We start from the raw sequence: 18,330 nt of genomic DNA, 5'->3' as shown, positions 1-18,330 counted from the left end.
AGGGCCACGGTGCTCTCGGGAGCTGTGCTGGGAAATGGGGCCGTTCCAGCCGCTCTTGGTTTGGGCCTGCGGCGTCCCCAGTGCAGCCCACGGTGACACGCGGGCCTCTCTCGTGGCAGATCTGGATAAATTTGCTGCCGAGGACATCATGGACCCTATCGCCAAGGCCAAGATGGTCGCGCTGAAGGGCATCAAGAAGGTGATGGCTCAGGGCAGCATTGGGGTAGCACCGGGCATGAACAGGTAAGGGGAGCGGCGGGGGCGGCCGGGGGCGGCCAGGGCACCTCGGCCGCGGCTCATTCCTCCTTTCCGTGTCGATCCCAAAGGCAACAGGTCTCCCTGCTGGCCCAGCGGCTCTCGGGAGCCCCGGCGGTCTCGGAGATGCAGAACCACATGTTGGCAGGAGGCAGCCAGGTGAGCGCCGCACGCCGCGGAGCCGGGCGAGCTGCTCTGCCCAGCGCCTCCGTGCCACCCCGGGGTGGCAGAAAGGGGACAGGAGAGCACTGGGGACAGGGCCCAGCTCCTCACCACTGTTCCCCCCTCCACCAGGACCGGAGCGGCGCCGACCCGAGCCAGGCTCGCCCCAACCCGCCCAGCTTCGCGCAGGGCATCATCAGTGAGTAGCGCGGTGGCACCGGGGGGTGGCAGGGCCCGGGCCGCGCGGCGCCCGCTGAGCAGAGCCCTCTTGCCGCCCGCAGACGAGGCCGACCAGCGGCAGTACGAGGAGTGGCTCTTCCACACGCAGCAGCTGCTGCAGATGCAGCTCAAGGTGCTGGAGGAGCAGATCGGGGCGCACCGCAAGTCGCGCAAGGCCCTGTGCGCCAAGCAGCGCACGGCCAAGAAGGCCGGCCGCGAGTTCCCCGAGGCCGACGCCGAGAAGCTGAAGCTGGTGACGGAGCAGCAGAGCAAAATCCAGAAGCAGCTGGACCAGGTAGGTGTCGGTGCGCGCGGGGCGGCCCCGTCCCTCGCCGGGGCTGACGCCGGCGCCGCGTCCGGCAGGTGCGGAAGCAGCAGAAGGAGCACACGAACCTCATGGCCGAGTACCGCAACAAGCAGCAGCAGCAGCACCAGCACCAGGCGTCGGCCGTGATGGCGCTGAGCCCCTCGCAGAGCCCCCGCCTCATGTCCAAGCTGCCCGGGCAGCTGCTGTCGGCGCACGGCGTCGCGCAGCCCGCGGCGGCCGCGCAGGGCCTGGGCCAGCAGCCGGGGCAGGCCGGGGCCCTGCGCCTGCCCCAGGGCGGCGTCTCCATGGCCGTGCCGCAGGGCCTGGCCTTCATGGGCCAGCAGCCCGGGGGCAGCGCCCCGGTGCCCGGGACATCCAGCACCTTCTTCCCCGGGAACCCCGCGCTCCGCGGCCTGGCCGCCGACAGCCGCTTGATGCAGGAGAGGCAGCTCCAGAGGATGCAGTTGGCCCAGAAGCTGCAGCAGCAGCAGCAGAACATGCTGGGGCAGGTGTCCTTGCAGCAGCAGGCGCCGGGCGTCATGGGACAGGCGTCAATGCAACAACCAGGCATCATGGGACAGGCGTCAATGCAACAACCGGGTGTTATGGGACAGGCGTCAATGCAACAACCAAGTGTTACGGGACAGGTGTCCATGCAGCAGACAGGTGTTATGGGACAGGCATCAATGCAACAGCCGGGCATCATGGGACAGGCGTCAATGCAGCAGACGGGTGTTATGGGACAGGCGTCAATGCAACAGTCAGGCATCATGGGACAGGCGTCAATGCAACAGTCGGGCATCATGGGACAAGCATCAATGCAGCAGCCAGGCGTCATGGGACAGTCGTCGATGCAACAGCCGGGCATCATGGGACAGGTGTCAATGCAGCAGACGGGTGTTATGGGACAGGCCTCGATGCAGCAACCAGGTGTTATGGGACAGACAATGCCGCAACCGGGTGTTATGGGACAGACATCCATGCAGCAGACGGGTGTCGTGGGACAGGCTTCAATGCAACAACCAGGTGTCATGGGACAGACGATGCAGCAACCGGGTGTCATGGGACAGACATCCATGCAGCAGACGGGTGTCGTGGGACAGGCGTCAATGCAGCAACCAGGTGTCATGGGACAGGCATCGATGCAGGCACAGGGTGTCATGGTACAGCCATCGCTGCAGCAATCGGGTGTCATAGGACAGGCATCGCTGCAGCAACCAGGCATCTTGTCCCAGCCGTCGCTGCAGCCGCAGGGCCTCATGGCACAGCCAGCGATGCAGCCTGCGGGCGGCCTGGCGCAGCCGCCGCTGCCCCAGCAACCCCCCATGCAGCAGCCCGGCCTGGGGGGGCAGCAGCCGGCAGCGCCCGCGGCACAGGGCGCCGTGGGGCCGAAGCAGCCGCAGAGCCTCCTGGTGCAGCAGCTCTCGCCGCAGCCGCCGGCCTTGCTGGGCCCCGCGCAGCCCCCGGCGCTGCAGCACCCGGGCAGCCTGGGCCCTGCGGCCCCGCAGCAGCGCCCGCTGCTCCTGGCCCCCCAGCAGCAGCAGCAGCAGCGGGTCCTGGGCTCGCCGCAGCTGGCGCCGCAGCCGCCTGCGATGCTGGGGCACCGCGTGGTGCTGGGGCAGCCGCTGCGCCCGCCGCAGCCCCCGCTGCAGCACTTTGCGCAGCCCGGGGCGCCCGGCCAGGCCCCCTCCATGCTGCACCTTGGCCAGGGGCTGCAGCCGGCCCCGGCGGGCAAGGAGCAGCCGGCGGCGGACGGGCTGCCCCCCGAGGGCACCGAGGGCCCCCCGGAGCCGCAGGCTGCACCGGAGCCCCCGGCCGCGCTGGGGCTCCCCGCGCCCCCGAAGCCCCAGGCGGAGCTGGGGCAGAGCCAGCAGCTCCCGGGCGGCCTGGGCTCCGCTCGGCTGCTCCACCAGCCGCTGCAGAGCCCCGGCGCGGCGAGACCGGAGCTGGCCCAGCCGCACGGGGACGTTCCCGGCGCCGGCACCGCTCTCCCGGGGGAGCTGCCGCCTGCACCGCGGCCCCCTGGTCCCGAGCAGCCGGGCAAGGGGCTGCCGGGCAGCGGGGCGCAGCCGCAGCCCCCGCGGTTCCAGAGCCCCGTGCAGCACAAACCGGTGCCGCAGCCCGGGCCGGCGCTCCCGCCGGGCATCCTGGGCCAGGTGCCAGCACCGGTGATGGGGCAGATCCGGGCGCAGCTTCAGGGCGTCCTAGCCAAGAACCCGCAGCTGCGGCACCTCACGCCGCAGCAGCAGCAGCAGCTCCAGGCCCTCCTGGTGCAGCGGCACCAGCAGAGCCTCCTGCAGCAGAGCCAGGCGCTGCGGCAGCCGGGGCCCTTTCCCGGGCCGGCGCCGGAGCAGGGGGTCCCGCCGGGGCGCCAGCCCCCCCGGCCGCTCTTCCCCGTGCGGCCGCCGGCCCCGGCGGAGGCGCCGGCCGGATTTGCCGCTGATGCCGGGGCCGGCGGGCGGCCGCAGCCCGGGCAGCAGCCCCTGGCCGAGCTGGTGCAGGCGGCGCTGGCCGCGCGTGGCCCCCAGCCCGGCCTCGTGCGGCTCCCAACGCCACCGGCCCCGTCGCCCCTGGGCTCCCAGCCCAGCCCTGAGCAGAGCCCCCATGAGCCAAAGACGATGACACCAACCGCCCCGGGGGGCTCGGCCCCCAGCCCCGCGGCACCCCCAGAGCTGGCCCGGAGCCCCTGGGGCTTGGAGCCGCCGGTGCTTGACGCCGACGCGGCCGAGCCCCCCGTCAACGGGCAGGCGGCGGAGGGGCCCCCCGGCGAGGCCTCCCAGCTCCCCGTGAAGCAGGAGCCCAAGGAGGAGACGGCGCCGGCGGCTGCACAATGTGAGCCGGAGCCCCGGGAGCTGCTGAAGCCGGAGGCCAACGGGGACGTGGGGGGTGCCCCGGCCGGCAGCCCCCCTGGCCCCGGTGCCCGCTCCGAGGCCGGGCACCTGCTGCTGCAGAAGCTGCTGCGCGCCAAGAACGTGCAGCTCTCGGCGCAGAGCCCCGGCGAGCTCAACGGGCACGCGGAGAGCCGGAGCGCCGCGCCGCAGCCGCTCGCGCCGCCGGCCCGCGAGGTGAGCGGGGGGCCGGAGACACACGCGGCGGGGACGTCCTCGTGGCCGTGCCCGGCCTTGTCACTTCTTTGTCCCTCCCTAGGACCCTTCTCTGGCTAAGAAGCCGGTGGCCGCCAAGCCCAAGCGGGTGCAGAAGGGCAGCGAGCGGGTCCCGGCCTCCCGCAAGAAGCTGCGCAAGGATGACGGGCTCAAGCCCAGTGAGGCCTTGATGCGGCAGCTGAAGCAGGTGAGGCTGCGGCCGGGGGTGGCGGCGGGCGTGGGGTGTCCCCCGTTCACCTGGCTTCGTCCGCAGGAGCTGTCCCTGCTGCCGCTCACGGAGCCGACCATCACGGCCAACTTCAGCCTCTTCGCGCCCTTCGGCAGCAGCCCCATCAATGGCAAGAGCCAACTGCGCGGCGCCTTCGGCAGCGCCGTGCTCGACAGCGCGCCCGACTACTACTCGCAGCTGCTCACCAAGGTGAGGCCGGGGCGCTCTGCCCTGGGGGTGCCCTGGGGCCGGTGACATCCCCCCGCTCACCCCAGTGTCCCCTGCGCTGCAGAACAACCTCAGCAACCCGCCCACGCCGCCCTCGTCGCTGCCGCCCACGCCGCCGCCGTCCGTGCAGCAGAAGCTGGTGAACGGCGTCACGGCCGCCGAGGAGCTGGCCGAGCAGCCCAAGGAGGCCGAGCCGGCCCGCGAGCCCCACGGCCACAAAGGTGAGCGCGGGGTGGCGGCGATGGTGGCAGTGCCGGCACCGCGGCGCTGCCCGGTTCCCCTATAACGCCCGGCTCTTCCGTGTGCAGATGCTCCAGCCGTGGAGGTGAAGAGCCTGGACCTGCTGGCAGCTCTGCCCACCCCTCCGCACAACCAGACCGAGGACGTCAGGATGGAGAGCGACGACGAGAGCGACTCTCCCGACAGCATCGTGCCGGCCTCGTCGCCCGAGAGCGTCCTGGGCGAGGAGCTGCTGCGCTTCCCGCTGCTCAGCGAGGCCAAGCCGGAGCCGGAGGAGCGGGTGCTCTCGCCCATCATCCCCATCATCCCACGCGCCAGCATCCCAGGTAGGCTGCACCGGACCGGGAACAACGCGGCTCTGGGGGTGCCGGGGACGTGCAGGGTCCGTGCAGGGTTGTGCAGGGGGAGCCCGGGGCTGTTTGGAGGTCGGGCCGGTAGGTTGGGTGTGAGGGGCTGTATGGACCATCCAGGAGGTTCCATTGGGGCGTCTGTGTTCCATGGGGACTGGGTAGGGCAAGGCTGGACAAGGAGGGTCCATGGGGTGCTAAGAATAAGGGTCTGTGGGACACGTGGGCTGGATCTAGCGCTGTGCCTGGCCCCTGGGTCAGGACCAGGCTGTTCTTGGAGTCTCCCGGTGGTGCTGGCAGTCCCCATGCCGGGCTTCCTCGCTGCGCTGGGAAGCAGGGAATTCCCAGCAGTGTCTCTGTGACGGATCCCATCGGCTCTGCACGTCTCTGACCCCTTTCTCCCCTGCTAGTGTTCCCTGAGACGAAGCCCTACGAGGCGGCGGAGCCCTTCGGAGCGCCCGCCGGGAAGGCGGGCACAGCGGGCCCGGGTGCCCCGTGGGAGAAGGCCAAGAGCAGCGAGGTCTCCGTTATGCTGACGGTGTCGGCGGCGGCCGCCAAGGTGAGCGGGGGATGGCACGAGGCAGCGCGTGGCGCTGGGGACCCTGCGTGGCCGCAGGACCCGCCGTTCCTCACGGGCGCCACCTTCTTTCTCCCAGAACCTCAACGGGGTGATGGTGGCCATGGCTGAGCTGCTGAGCGTGAAGATCCCCAGCTCCTATGAGGTGCTGTTTCCAGACAGCCCCATGCGAGGGGCCGCAGGGGAGGCCAAGAAGGTGGAGACGGACATGGCTGGTGAGCGTCCGCCCCGGCCCTCGCCCGGCCCCGCGGGCACCGCGCGCCCCGCGTTCCAGCCCGGCTCTCCCGCAGGGATGCTCGGCACGAAGGAGAAGGCGGCGCTGGCCGGGAAGGGGCCGGACAGCGGCTCCGAGTGGCTGAAGCAGTTCGACGCGGTGCTGCCGGGCTACAGCCTCAAGGGCGAGCTGGACCTCCTGACGCTGCTCAAACAGGTCGGTGGCGACGGGGGAGTCCGTGAGGCTGCCGCTCTGGAGCTGCGGGGGGTCCCTGGGGGGCTGTGACACGGGGAGAGGTGCGGGGGGTCTCAGCTCGTCTGGGCTGGCCCATGGGTCCCAGTAGGACCAGGGTCCTGCAGGAGGAGCCGAGTCCCCGGTGGCCTCAGGGGTCCCTGTGGGACGTGTGGAAGGGGAGGCAGGTCCATGGTGCAGGACCCCCATCCCCGGGGCGCTCTGACCCGCGCCCTCCGCGCCGCAGGAGAGCCCCGCGCCCGACAGGACCCTGCACCACTGCTACGTGCACAACGTCTCCAACCTGGACGTGCGGCAGCTCTCGGCCATGCCCCAGGAGCCCTCGCCCCCGCTGTCCCCCTCCGTCCCCTCCCCGGCCAGCCCCGCCGAGGCCGCCCGTGTCCCCGACCCCGAGGCCGCCCGCGAGGCCACCCCAGCGCCCCCCTCGCCGCTGCCGCTGGCCCCGTCGCCGCGGGAGGACGGCGCCGCGGCCGCCGCGTCGCCGCCCCGTTTCAAGCCGCGCTCGCGGCCGCCGGAGGACGGGGACGACGCGCGGCCGCGGCTGAAGAAGTGGAAGGGGGTGCGGTGGAAACGGCTCCGCTTCCTCGTCACCATCCAGAAGGGGGGGGCCAAGCGGGACGGCGACAAGGAGATCGCGGAGTTCATCGACAAGCTGGGCACCACGCTGCGCCCCGAGAAGGTGCCGCGGGACCTGCGCAAGTGCTGCTTCTGCCACGAGGAGGGCGACGGGGCCACGGACGGCCCGGCCCGGCTGCTCAACCTCGACCTGGACCTCTGGGTCCACCTGAACTGCGCCCTGTGGTCCACGGAGGTGTACGAGACGCAGGGGGGGGCCCTCATCAACGTGGAGGTGGCCCTGCACCGCGGACTGCTCACCAAGTGCTCGCTGTGCCAGAAAACGGGCGCCACCAACAGCTGCAACCGCATCCGCTGCCCCAGCGTCTACCACTTCGCGTGCGCCATCCGCGCCAAGTGCATGTTCTTCAAGGACAAGACCATGCTGTGCCCCCTGCACAAGCTCAAGGGCCCCTGCGAGCAGGAGCTGAGCAGCTTCACGGTCTTCCGGCGCGTCTACATCGAGCGGGACGAGGTGAAGCAGATCGCCAGCATCATCCAGCGCGGCGAGCGGCTCCACATGTTCCGCGTGGGCGGGCTGGTCTTCCACGCCATCGGGCAGCTCCTGCCGCACCAGATGGCCGATTTCCACAGCGTCACGGCCCTCTACCCCGTGGGCTACGAGGCCACGCGCATCTACTGGAGCCTGCGGACCAACAACCGCCGCTGCTGCTACCGCTGCACCATCTGCGAGAACAACGGGCGGCCCGAGTTCGTGGTGCAGGTCATCGAGCAGGGCCTGGAGGACCTCGTCTTCTCTGACTCCTCGCCGCAGGGTGAGTTGCAATCGGCTCCGCGGGTGCCAAATCTTCCTCCAGGTTCCCGCCACGCGGTGATGGCACCGGCCGTCGGGGCTCCGGGGAAAACCGGGGGCACCACTATAGGAAGCTTTTGGCTCCCCACGTTACACCCCTTGTTCCCTCGGCAGCCGTCTGGAACCGGATCATCGAGCCGGTGGCGATGATGAGGAAGGAGGCCGACATGCTGCGGCTCTTCCCCGAGTACCTGAAGGGCGAGGAGCTCTTCGGCCTCACGGTGCACGCGGTGCTGCGCATCGCCGAGTCGGTAAGCGGCGCGGCCTGGGCGCGGGACGGGGGCCGGGGCAGCCCGTGCGCCGGCACCGCTCGAGCCCACGGTCCCTCCGCGGCAGCTGCCCGGCGTCGAGAGCTGCCAGAACTACCTGTTCCGCTACGGGCGCCACCCGCTCATGGAGCTGCCGCTCATGATCAACCCCACGGGCTGCGCCCGCTCCGAGCCCAAGATCCTCACGCACTACAAGCGGTGAGCTGGGGAGCGCGGGGGGGCCCGGCGGGGCCGCCGCCGCTCTGACACCCCCGCGGCCCCGGCAGCCCCCACACCCTCAACAGCACCAGCATGTCCAAGGCCTACCAGAGCACCTTCACCGGCGAGACCAACACGCCCTACAGCAAGCAGTTCGTGCACTCCAAGTCCTCGCAGTACCGGCGCCTGAAGACGGAGTGGAAGAACAACGTGTACCTGGCGCGCTCCCGCATCCAGGGCCTGGGGCTCTACGCGGCCAAGGACATCGAGAAGCACACCATGGTCATCGAGTACATCGGCACCATCATCCGCAACGAGGTGGCCAACCGGCGCGAGAAGATCTACGAGGAGCAGGTGGGTGGCCAGCGGGCGGCGGGGCGGCGAGGGGACACTGGGGGCAGCGGGTGACGCTCTCTTGCCACCCGCTGCAGAACCGCGGGATCTACATGTTCCGCATCAACAACGAGCACGTCATTGACGCCACGCTGACGGGCGGCCCGGCCAGGTGAGCAGCGCGGCGGCGCCGGGGCGGGGAGCCGGGGACGGCGGGGACCGCGCGTCCTGACGCGGCGCGTCCCCTCCGGCAGGTACATCAACCACTCGTGCGCCCCCAACTGCGTGGCCGAAGTCGTGACCTTCGACAAGGAGGACAAGATCATCATCATCTCCAGCCGCCGCATCCCCAAGGGCGAGGAGGTCAGGCCGGGCGCGCGGCGGGGGCCGGGGCGCGCTGGGGCGCACGGGGGGCGGTTCGGGGCGCACGGGGGGCCGGGCCCCGCGTGACTCCCCGCTCCCCCCCAGCTCACCTACGACTACCAGTTCGACTTCGAGGACGATCAGCACAAGATCCCCTGCCACTGTGGAGCCTGGAACTGCCGGAAGTGGATGAACTAGCTGGGGGGGGACAGACAACCCGGGGAAAAAAAGGAAAAAAAGAAAAGACAAGAAGGGGGCTGGGGAGGGGGCAGCGGCGCCGCCCCGGAGCCCCCTGGCCGAGGGGCAGCGGCTCCCGGGCCCTCCCGGCGGGCACGGGGCCGCGGGAGGCGCCGGAGGCTCCGGCGGGACGGGCGGCCGCGGAGCCGCCCGCGCGGGACGGGCGAACCGGCAACTCAGGGTTTTCTTGGCTTCGTCCCGCAAGGAGGAACACGGGGGCGGGGGGCACCCCTGCGCCACCCCCCCCAAATCCTTGGCCGGGGGGGCAGCCCCCGCAGCGGAGCCGGTGCCAGAGCCGGGGCAGGGCGGGGGGCGACGAGTTCGGCGCCGGCCCCGGCTTTTTAGAACCGAGAAACTTTGAATAATATTTGCTCGCTACGTACCAAGGTAACACAGACTCCTTGAGCTCGACAATCCGGGCCCTGCGCCGCCGCCGCCGGCGGCCGGGCCCCGCTCGCTTCCTCGGATCTCTTTCTGTTTGTGCGCGTGGACGAGAGCGCCGGGCGCGCGGCGAGCGCGCCCCGGCCCCCGACAGACACAAGGAGCTTCTGCACCCAAACCTACCTCATTTTAAGTGTTAGATTTCTTTCTTTTTTTTTTTTTCCTTTTATTTTATTACTTGTTCTTCTCGTCGTCGTCGGTTTTTAATGTGAGCACCCCCTGACCCGCAGCCGCCCTCCCCGGAGCGGCCGCCCCCCTTTCCCCCCTCCCGTCCCCTCCCTGTGATGGGGAGGGGGACGCGGCGTCTCTCGTGTCCCCTGTCCCCTCCCGTGGACGTGGCTGCACGTGCAGAAAAGCCCCTGGCGGTGGCGGGGGGTCCGCGGGGAAGGGGCGATGCTGGGACCCCCTTGTCCCCTGTGACGGCTGCCAAGGCTGGGGGGGGGTGTGGGACCCGCTCCCCCCCCACCCCCAGACTGAGCTGGGGGGGCCGGCACCGTCGCGGGGGGGCTGCCCCGCTCGTCCCCCCCCACCCGTGTGTCCCACGGTGGCACGGGGGGATCAGGGGGGGGCAGGTTATTTATCTATTTATACCTTATATTGTATATACTAGAGTGGGGGGCGGGGGGCTCGTTGTGCTCTGCTGGGCTGAGATTTGGGGCGCGGGGGCAACGTGGGGGGCGGGGGGGTATTTTTAAAACCCGAGCGCGGGGGGGGCCGCGCGGGGGCGTTACGGCCCCCTCCCCCCCCGGGGGGCCCCGCGTCTCTTTAACGCACAAACACCCGGCGCGGGGGGGGCGGGGGGGCCGCGGCTGGAGCAGAGCGGCGAGTTGGGCCCCCCCCCCGGGCCGTTCCGTGGAGCTGCTTCCGCGAAGTCGTCAAAGCTGCAAAAAACAGAGAAAAAAAAAGGTTTAAGGTTAAAAAGAAAAAAAAAAGTTAAAAAACTGGGGGTGGGGGCTGAGAAAGTTTTAAAGAAAAAAAAATATAAGGAGAAACTTTAACTTTGAGAGCTGTACATAGCCCGGGGCCTGTAGAAAACCCGTTTTTACCAATACCGAAACCACTGGATGTTATTTTAAAATAAAGCGCGTGAGAAGCCGCCTGCGTCCGCTCGCTCGGGGACACGGGACCACCGGGGGGGGGGGGAGGTACCGACCCGGGGGGATGGGGGGGACAGCGCCTCGACACGTCCCCGGGGGGTCCCCGGTGACCCCCCCCCCCACACCGGGGACCCCAGCCCCGCCCCCCCCCCAACCCCGTGACCCGGCGGGAGGTGAAAGGTCGCCGCGCGGTCGCGGGCGGGCGGCGCGCTTCCGGCCACGTGGCCGGTGCTGGCGGAAGCCGGCGGGCTCGCGCCGGGCGGAAGCGGAAGCGCGGCGGCGGCGCGGACCGGGCACCATGGAGGTGAGAAGCGGGACCGGGCGCACCGGGGCCGCGGGTTCGGTCCGGCCCGGTGCGACCCGTCCCCCTGCGCGTCCCTAGGGTCCCGGTCCGGCCGCGGAGAGCCCGGCGGAGCAGGAGCCGGCGGCACCGGAAGGTGAGGCCGGCAGCGGGGTGAGCCGGGGTCACAACTTGGGGGGTCCCAAGGGACGAGTCGCCCCGGGGCACAGAGTTCCGGGTGTCCCGGGTTCCGGGGGTCCCGGATCCCAGGACTGGGGCGTCCCCGCTTTGGGGTGTCCATGGATTTGGGGTGCCCCAGAGCCCTGTTTTGGGGCTTGGAGTGCCCTAGGACCCCCGGTTTGCGATGTCCAACGGCCTGGGAATGCCTCAGGATTGGAATATCCTGTGCGTGTAGGATGTCAATGGATTTGGGGTGTCCCAGAGCCCCGTTTTGGGGTGTCCCGGGGCTCAGAGGGGCTCCAGGCCATGGTGTCCAGGCACTGCCTCAGGTTTGGGGCGCTAACAGGTTCGGGGGCATCCCCGGGGCCGTCCCCTCACCCTGGGCCGCGCTCGCCCGTCCCCCCCGCAGGGCAGTCCCCGAGCGGCGTCTACAGCGGCTTCATGAAGTCCCACTGCTGCTACGACCTCATCCCCACCAGCTCCAAGCTCGTCGTGTTCGACACCTCCCTGCAGGTGGGTCGGGGCGTCCTGGGCGCCGCGGCCGTCCCGGGCGCCCCGCGCCCCCTGACGCCTTCCTGCAGGTGAAGAAGGCCTTTTTCGCGCTGGTCACCAACGGCGTGCGGGCGGCCCCGCTGTGGGACAGCAGGAAGCAGAGCTTCGTGGGTGAGCGCGGCGCGGGCCGGGGGCGGGCGCGGGCGGGCGCTGCCGCTCACGCCGCGTCCCGCAGGGATGTTGACCATCACCGACTTCATCAACATCCTGCACCGCTACTACAAGTCGCCCATGGTGAGGAGCAGGGGGCGCGGGGACCCTGCCGGCCCCGCGGCCGCCCCGCTCACGGCCCCGTCCCCCCGCCCAGGTGCAGATCTACGAGCTGGAGGAGCATAAAATAGAGACGTGGAGAGGTGAGGGCGGCGCCGCCCGCGCGGAGCGGCCCGCGGCCCCGCGGTGCTGCCCGCGGCCCCAACGTCTCTCCCCGCAGAGGTCTACCTGCAAGACTCCTTCAAGCCGCTGGTCTGCATCTCCCCCAGCGCCAGGTAAGCGCCGCGGGGGCTTGGACCGTCCCCTCGGGGCCACCTCGGCGTTGGACACCCCGGGGTTTGTGGCTGCGGTTGCACAGGAGCTTCCCCGGGTCCCCTTGTCCGGGGCAGCGCCGTCCCCAGCCTGCCCTGGCCTCCCCTGCCCGGAGCTGCTGCTCCCGCTCTGCCCCTGCTCTCCCACAGCCTCTTCGACGCCGTCACGTCCCTGATCCACCACAAGATCCACCGCCTGCCCGTCATCGACCCCGACTCGGGCAACACGCTCTACATCCTCACCCACAAGCGCATCCTCAAGTTCCTCAAGCTCTTCGTAAGTCCCACCTCGCACTGCGGTGGCAGGAGACGAAGCGGCTCCGGGCGGCAGCAGGTCACCAGGGCGCTGTCCCTGTCCCCATCCCCTGCAGATAACGGAGGTCCCAAAGCCCGAGTTCATGGCCAAGACGCTGGCGGAGCTGCAGATCGGCACGTACAGCAACATCGCCGTGGTGCGCACCAGCACGCCCATCTACGTGGCCTTGGGCATCTTCGTGCAGCACCGCGTGTCCGCCCTGCCCGTCGTCGACGACTCGGGTGAGCGCCCGGCCACGGGGGGTGACACCGGCCACGGGGGGTGACACCGGGCGCCCCTCTTGTCCCTAAACGGCCATCACGGGGCCTTGGGCCCCTCTCACCAGCCGCTTCTCCCCTTGGCCAGGCCGGGTTGTGGATATTTACTCCAAGTTTGACGTCATCGTAAGTACCTGGGGGGGGACCCAGGATGGGGGGGCCTGCGGGGGCCCGGGCATCTCCGCAGCCCCCTTGCCCGCCCCAGAACCTGGCGGCCGAGAAGACCTACAACAACCTGGACGTGACGGTGACGCGGGCGCTGCAGCACCGCTCGCACTACTTCGAGGGCGTCCTCAAGTGCTACAAGCACGAGACGCTGGAGACCATCATCAACCGCCTCGTGGAGGCCGAGGTAGCCCCGTCCCCGGCGGGCGGGCGCCGCGGAGCCCCCGCGGCCCCCGCCGCCCTCACCCCCCGGCCCCGTCCCAGGTGCACCGGCTGGTGGTGGTGGACGAGAGCGACGTGGTCAAGGGCATCGTGTCCCTCTCGGACATCCTGCAGGCCCTGGTTCTGCCGGAGGGGCCCAAGCCCTGACCCGGTGACGGCGGCTGGGGGGGAGGTCCTGCTGCCCCCCCTGCCCCACTCTCCTGCCCCCCCTGCGCCCCCTCCCCGGGGCTGGGGGCAGGGGGGTCCCACTCACCAGCAACACCAGCAATAACCGCCCGCCGGGGGGCTGCCCCCAGCCGAGCTGGGGGGCGGTTCCAGGCAGCCCCCCCGGGACCCCGTGGGGCTGGCGCTGCCCGGAGCAGGTCACAGAATTAGGGATGAGTTCGGCCACCCCCTGTGTCCCACCGGCATCCGGCCCTGCCGGCCCCTGTCACCTTCCCCGCTGGCTGCCCCCACGCGGGGCTTCACTTGTTGGTTTCACTTTGCTCCGTCTGGGCCGGGGCTGCCCCTGTCCCCGGTGCCCACGGGCCCCCCCGGCGCCGGGCAGCGTCTTCACCCCTCACCCCTTGTGCACGTGGAGAGAAACCGCTAATAAAGCCCAGCCCTGGCACCCGCCTTGTGCCCCTTCCCTGCGGGCTCTCCGGGGGGTCCGGGACACCGGGAATCTGCTGAGCCGCGCCAGCTCCCTAAATCCCTGTTTGTTCCGCTCGTGGCTTTTCTCAAAGGCCGGGATTGGGGACAGGATGGGGGGACAGGGCCTGGCCCTGGGGGCTGCGGCGAGGGCCGGGGAGGCGCCAGGCCTGGCCCTGCTGAGCGCGGCACATTCCCGGCCCGGGGGGAGGCCGGAGCCTCCAGCCAGCGGCTCCCGGCGGAGCTCCCGGATCCCGGCTGAGCTCCCGGCTCCGGGCTGAGCTCCCGGCTCCCGGCGGAGCTCCCGGCCGGCACGGGGCCTGCGGTGGCTCGTGGGGCTCCAGGTGAGAGCTGGACGGGGATGGTGACAGTGCCGGGTTGCCAGCGGCGGCGCCGGGGGCACGTGCCGGTGCCGGTGCCGTTTCTGGTGCCGGTGCCGCTGCGGTTGCCATGCCGCCGCCGGAGGGTTGCTAAGCTCCGCGCGGAGCCCGCGTGGGCTGCAGCGCGCGGTGCCAAACCCGGCAATTCCGCCCGGCTCGTCGCAAGCTGGGGGGGGGGCGGAAGGGATCCCAGGGCCCCCCGCTCCTCCCGGGGCGGCTGGCGGCACCGGGCAGGGAGCGCGGCCGCCCGCACGGGCCCGTGGGCTCGGGCAGGCCCAGACCCGCCGGCACCGGCGGCGCCTTGTTCTGGGAGCGGGGACGGGGACGCAGCGCGGGCAGAGCGGGGCCCGGGGGCGCCCATGGCGGGGGGCCCCGCGGCGGGCGCCGGGCGCCTGCGGCTCCGCGAGCGCACGCGGCTGCTGCTGCTGCACATCGACACCGTGTCCTGCTGCAGCCCCGGGGCGCCCATGGCTGCCGCCTGCCGCCCCCCCCAGCCCTGGACCTACCGCAGCGTCGCCGGCGAGTTCGCGTGAGTGAGCGGGGCCGGGGGGGACGCACGCGTGGGTGTCGCGGGTCCCACGGCCACCGTGTCCCCTCTCTGTGTTGCAGGTACCTGGAGCGGAGCTTCGTGGCGGAGCTGGGGCCCCCTCGGCCCCTGGCAGAGCCCCCGGTGCCCCCCCGCGCTTGGGGGCAGCAGGACCCCCCCCCAGGCCGCCCGCCTCGGCCCCGGGAGCCGCCGTGGGGGGCGGCCCCCCCCCAGGCCGTGCCGGGGGGCAGGCCGGGCCCCCCCAGCTACGAGGCCCACATGCTGCGCATGGCCCAGGCCCGGCGGCCCGGGCCCCCCCCCTACGTGTCGCCCCCCGCCTACGACGGCCCCCACCGCACGCTGCGCCCCCCCGCGCCCCGCCGGGCCCCCCCGGCCCGCTGGAGTCACACGCTGCCCCGGGCGGCCACCGAGGCCCGGCCCCGGCGGCCGCCCCCGCGCTGGGGCCGCAGCCAGACGCTGCCCCGCGCCGCGTCCCCCCGGGGTCGCCAGGGCCCGCGGAGGGCGTCCGGGGGCCACTTTGTCATCGACGCCACCCGCGTGCGCGTGCGGGCCGAGTACGTCCCCCCGCCCCGCCGCGAGCAGGTCCGCTACGTCGGGGGCGGCCCCGCGGGCCGGGCCCCCGCCCCCAGCCCGCGGCCGGAGCCGGAGCCGGCGGGGGCCGCGCGGGCCGCTCCTCCCGCCGCGGCCTCCCCGCCCCTGGGCAGCCCGGGGCCGCGCGGGGGAGCCCCGGGATCCCCGGGACGGTGGCAGCTCCCTGGGTCCCCAAGGCAGCGGGAGGGGTCCAGGTCTCCGGGACAGCGCGGGGTCCCCCGATCCCCAGGGCGTCCGGGGTCCCCGGGCTTCCCGCGGCATCTGGGTGTCTCCAGGTCCCCGGGTCCTTGGAGGGTGTCCGGGTCCCCAAGGCACCGGGAAGTCCCTGGGTCCCCGGACCATTGGGTGCCCCCCAGGTCCCCGGTGTCGCGGGGGGGCCCTGTCTCGCCGCGGCACCCCCCGTACGCGCGGCGCCCGGCGCTCTACGCGCAGGACCTGCGGGAGGCCGTGTCGCGCATCCGGCGACACACGGCGCCCGACTCGGACTCGGAGGCCGAGGCCCCGCGGAGCGCCGGGAGCTGTCGCCGCTGTCGCGACACCCGCGCCTGGAGCAGCAGCAGCTCCAGCAGCCTGGAGGGCGCCGGGGCCACCGCCTGCGCCTAGGGGCGGGGCTTGGCGGGGCGTGGCCACGGAAAGGGGCGGGGCCTCGCGGGCGTGTCCTGCCGGGGGCGGGGCTTGGCGCTTCCCGCGGGCTGTGACTGCAATAAAGCTGCGGGGATCCCTGTGACCGCCCGGGTGGCGTCTGCGGGGGGGGGGACACGGGTGGGGACACGGAGGGACACGGAGGGACACGGGGCCCAGCGCACTGGGGGCAGCTGTTGTGGTGACGTGGGAATGGGGTTCAGCGCAATGGGAACACGATGGTGACACAAGGTGATACACGAGCAGCCCTGTAATGTAGCAAGGTAGGGGACAAGGGCAGGGCTCACACGAAGACACGCGACGGGGCACGGGGACCTGTGTGATGGTGACACGGAGAGGTGAATGACGGTGCCACCGGGGATGCACACAAAGCTGTCTATAAGATGGGGACATAGCAGAGAACGTGCAGGGATGTGTATGACAGTGACAAGGGGACAGGTCCACGGGAGAGGGGGACACGCAGGACCCCTGTGCTTGCGCTCGGGGCGGGGCAGGAGCTGCGTGCGGTGCCCGGGCATCCCCAGCGCCCCGTCCACGTCCTCCCGAGAGCGGGCCCACGCGTCCGGCAGGGGAGGCCGCCGGTGCCGCCGACTCCCCGGTAATGACACGGTGGGGACGCGGCGGGGCGGCCCCGGGCTCCCCGGGGGGTGAGTCACGGGTGGGGGGCGGCCCCCCCGCCGCCAGCTCTGAGTCACGGCGCGGGGGGGGAGGATCCCCGCGCCCAGAGGAAACCGCACAAACCCCGCGGCCAATTTGCACGTTATTTAAAACCAGCGCCTCCCCCGCCCCCCCGCCCTGTCATTATCCCGCTGCTGGCGGCCGCCGGGTCACGGCGCGGGGGACCCAGGCGTCCAGGGCCTCCGCGCCCCGGGGGGAGCCCGCCGCTCCCACGCGTGTCCCCCTGTCTGTCCCGCCGCTCCCCCGCGTGTTCCCTCGGTCTGTCCCGCTGCTCCCACGCGCGTCCAGGTGCCACTCCCGACACTCGCGTGGCCCCGGTGTCCGGCTAGCTCTGAGTCACGCCGGTAATTTTAGCCTGGGCCACAGGACAGCACCCCATGGGCGCCAACAGTTGGGCACCCACATTGCTCCGGGGTGAGGGACCCGGGTGCCAGCTATGCGGCACGCACGTTGCTCCGGGATGGTGGGATCCGGATCCCAGCTATAGGGCACCCACGTTGCTCCAGGCTGGAGGCAGCGGAGGGTCCCCAGGGTGCTGGGCCACGGGGGAAGAAGCCGCGGCCCTTCCCGTGCTCCGCTCCAGCCCCAACCGCTCCCCGCTCCCTGCCTCCCTGCCGAGAAAATGAGCTGCTAATTCGGGCTCGGGCTGGCACCAGGGCCGTCCCCGGCCCCGCCGCCACCCAAAACAGGGAGGGAGGCGCGGGGACCCCTAGCCTGGCACGCACGCGTGTGCATGGACACGCGGGGACACATGCGTGTGTGTAGGGGGGAGAAATGCGAACAGGCACTGGCTTAGTGGAAATGTCAGCATTCGGGGGTGCCCGGGGGGCGCATGCAAGTGCAAGCGTGTGCCTGTCTCCCTGTGCAAGCCCACGGGCTGCATGCCCGCGTGCAAAGTGCGCGTGCAAACTGCACGGAAGCGATGCACGGCGCCGGGAAAGGCCCTGTCACGCTGTGCCCCTGCCACGGCAGGTGTCAGCGAGGCTTGGGGACACCCCGTGTGACAGGCGGCCTTGGCATGGTGCGAGGTGCTTGTACAAGGAGAGAGGTGCTTGTGTAAGCGGGGGGAGGCGTTTGTGCAAGGGGGAAGGCGCTTGCGCAGGGTCGGATAGTGCCCGGGGCGGGAGTAGGAGCGGGTCGGGGGTGCCCGGGGGCTCTGCCCGGTACCGGCCACCGGTGGCACCTGCCCCGGAGCGCGGCGTCCCCCGTGGCCGCCAGATGTCGCCGCTCAGCCGGTTAGCCCCGGGGGACACCGGCGGGGAGCGGACAGCGGGCTCCGATCCCGGGTGCACGGGGATGCTAGGAGGCCGGGGTGCAACCCGCTGTCACTGCCCGTGCGTGAACAGGCACCAACCGGGTACCTGCCGACTGGGGCAATGAATGGCCCGGTACCGGCCACGGCCCATGGATGCTCCGGTACCGGCGCCTTGCGGAGCGGGTCCCACGCGTGCCCGCGGCCGGGCTCTCCCAGGCCCCGCGGCGGCGGGCGGCGGGAGGGGGGGCCGTGAATGGCGCATTGTTGCGCGGGGCTGGAGTCACAGATAATTACCTCAATTAGTTACAATGGCAGAGTAATAAATACAGGCTTAGCGGCTCCTACCCCACTGCGGCTTCTCAGATTAATCCAGCCCGGGCGAGCGGAGCTGAAAGGAGTGATGGACAATTCATTAAACTCGCCGAATGCCGCACAAGGCACCCGTGAAGGCCGGCGTTAGCCCCCCGGCGGCTCCGGCTTTGTCCCTAATTGTTCGTCTCGGGCATTGGTCACCTATCGGGGAGTGGGTGACGGCGACGGTCCCCCCGGGCCTGGCATGCCCGGGGATTAGAGGCCAGACCTGCCACGGTTGCTGGGCGCGTTGGCCCCGCGCCGGAGGAATGTGGCGGATTGT

At 71.5% G+C, this 18,330-nt stretch overlaps 3 protein-coding genes across 3 annotated transcripts in view; all 3 read left to right on the top strand.

The window, feature by feature from the left end:
- KMT2D (lysine methyltransferase 2D) overlaps positions 1 to 8,908 on the top strand; it is a 28,069-nt gene extending 19,161 nt beyond the window's left edge. Inside the window, exons 39-58 of the mRNA XM_088520678.1 lie at positions 120 to 243; positions 327 to 414; positions 550 to 616; positions 699 to 931; positions 1,000 to 2,001; positions 2,299 to 4,008; positions 4,091 to 4,234; positions 4,301 to 4,465; positions 4,548 to 4,704; positions 4,792 to 5,049; positions 5,481 to 5,629; positions 5,727 to 5,862; positions 5,938 to 6,077; positions 6,340 to 7,504; positions 7,657 to 7,793; positions 7,879 to 8,009; positions 8,078 to 8,363; positions 8,441 to 8,514; positions 8,597 to 8,705; positions 8,811 to 8,908. Of these exons, the coding sequence (XP_088376804.1) occupies positions 120 to 243; positions 327 to 414; positions 550 to 616; positions 699 to 931; positions 1,000 to 2,001; positions 2,299 to 4,008; positions 4,091 to 4,234; positions 4,301 to 4,465; positions 4,548 to 4,704; positions 4,792 to 5,049; positions 5,481 to 5,629; positions 5,727 to 5,862; positions 5,938 to 6,077; positions 6,340 to 7,504; positions 7,657 to 7,793; positions 7,879 to 8,009; positions 8,078 to 8,363; positions 8,441 to 8,514; positions 8,597 to 8,705; positions 8,811 to 8,903 (6,368 nt within the window). The 3' untranslated portion in view covers positions 8,904 to 8,908. The remainder of the gene's footprint in view (positions 1 to 119; positions 244 to 326; positions 415 to 549; positions 617 to 698; positions 932 to 999; positions 2,002 to 2,298; positions 4,009 to 4,090; positions 4,235 to 4,300; positions 4,466 to 4,547; positions 4,705 to 4,791; positions 5,050 to 5,480; positions 5,630 to 5,726; positions 5,863 to 5,937; positions 6,078 to 6,339; positions 7,505 to 7,656; positions 7,794 to 7,878; positions 8,010 to 8,077; positions 8,364 to 8,440; positions 8,515 to 8,596; positions 8,706 to 8,810) is intronic.
- A 1,856-nt stretch (positions 8,909 to 10,764) lies between these two features.
- PRKAG1 (protein kinase AMP-activated non-catalytic subunit gamma 1) lies at positions 10,765 to 13,137 on the top strand. The gene is made up of 12 exons (XM_088520677.1): positions 10,765 to 10,784; positions 10,863 to 10,917; positions 11,350 to 11,453; positions 11,522 to 11,603; positions 11,668 to 11,726; positions 11,800 to 11,845; positions 11,923 to 11,977; positions 12,164 to 12,290; positions 12,385 to 12,550; positions 12,675 to 12,712; positions 12,792 to 12,938; positions 13,016 to 13,137. The coding sequence occupies exons 1-12, from the start codon at positions 10,779 to 10,781 to the stop codon at positions 13,118 to 13,120; spliced, it is 990 nt and encodes a 329-aa protein (XP_088376803.1). The 5' UTR covers positions 10,765 to 10,778; the 3' UTR covers positions 13,121 to 13,137.
- Positions 13,138 to 14,342: 1,205 nt separating this feature from the next.
- On the top strand, positions 14,343 to 15,728 carry DDN (dendrin). The gene is made up of 3 exons (XM_088520715.1): positions 14,343 to 14,512; positions 14,593 to 15,140; positions 15,444 to 15,728. Exons 1-3 carry the CDS (start codon positions 14,343 to 14,345, stop codon positions 15,722 to 15,724), a joined length of 999 nt encoding a protein of 332 aa, XP_088376841.1. The 3' UTR covers positions 15,725 to 15,728.
- Positions 15,729 to 18,330: the final 2,602 nt, after the last annotated feature.

Source organism: Tinamus guttatus, unplaced genomic scaffold (assembly GCF_059628265.1).
Source record: "Tinamus guttatus ecotype Peru unplaced genomic scaffold, ASM5962826v1 Tinamus_guttatus_pri_ptg000096l, whole genome shotgun sequence".
Classification (NCBI taxonomy): Eukaryota; Metazoa; Chordata; class Aves; order Tinamiformes; family Tinamidae; genus Tinamus; species Tinamus guttatus.
This window is presented reverse-complemented; position numbering and strand designations above follow the sequence as displayed.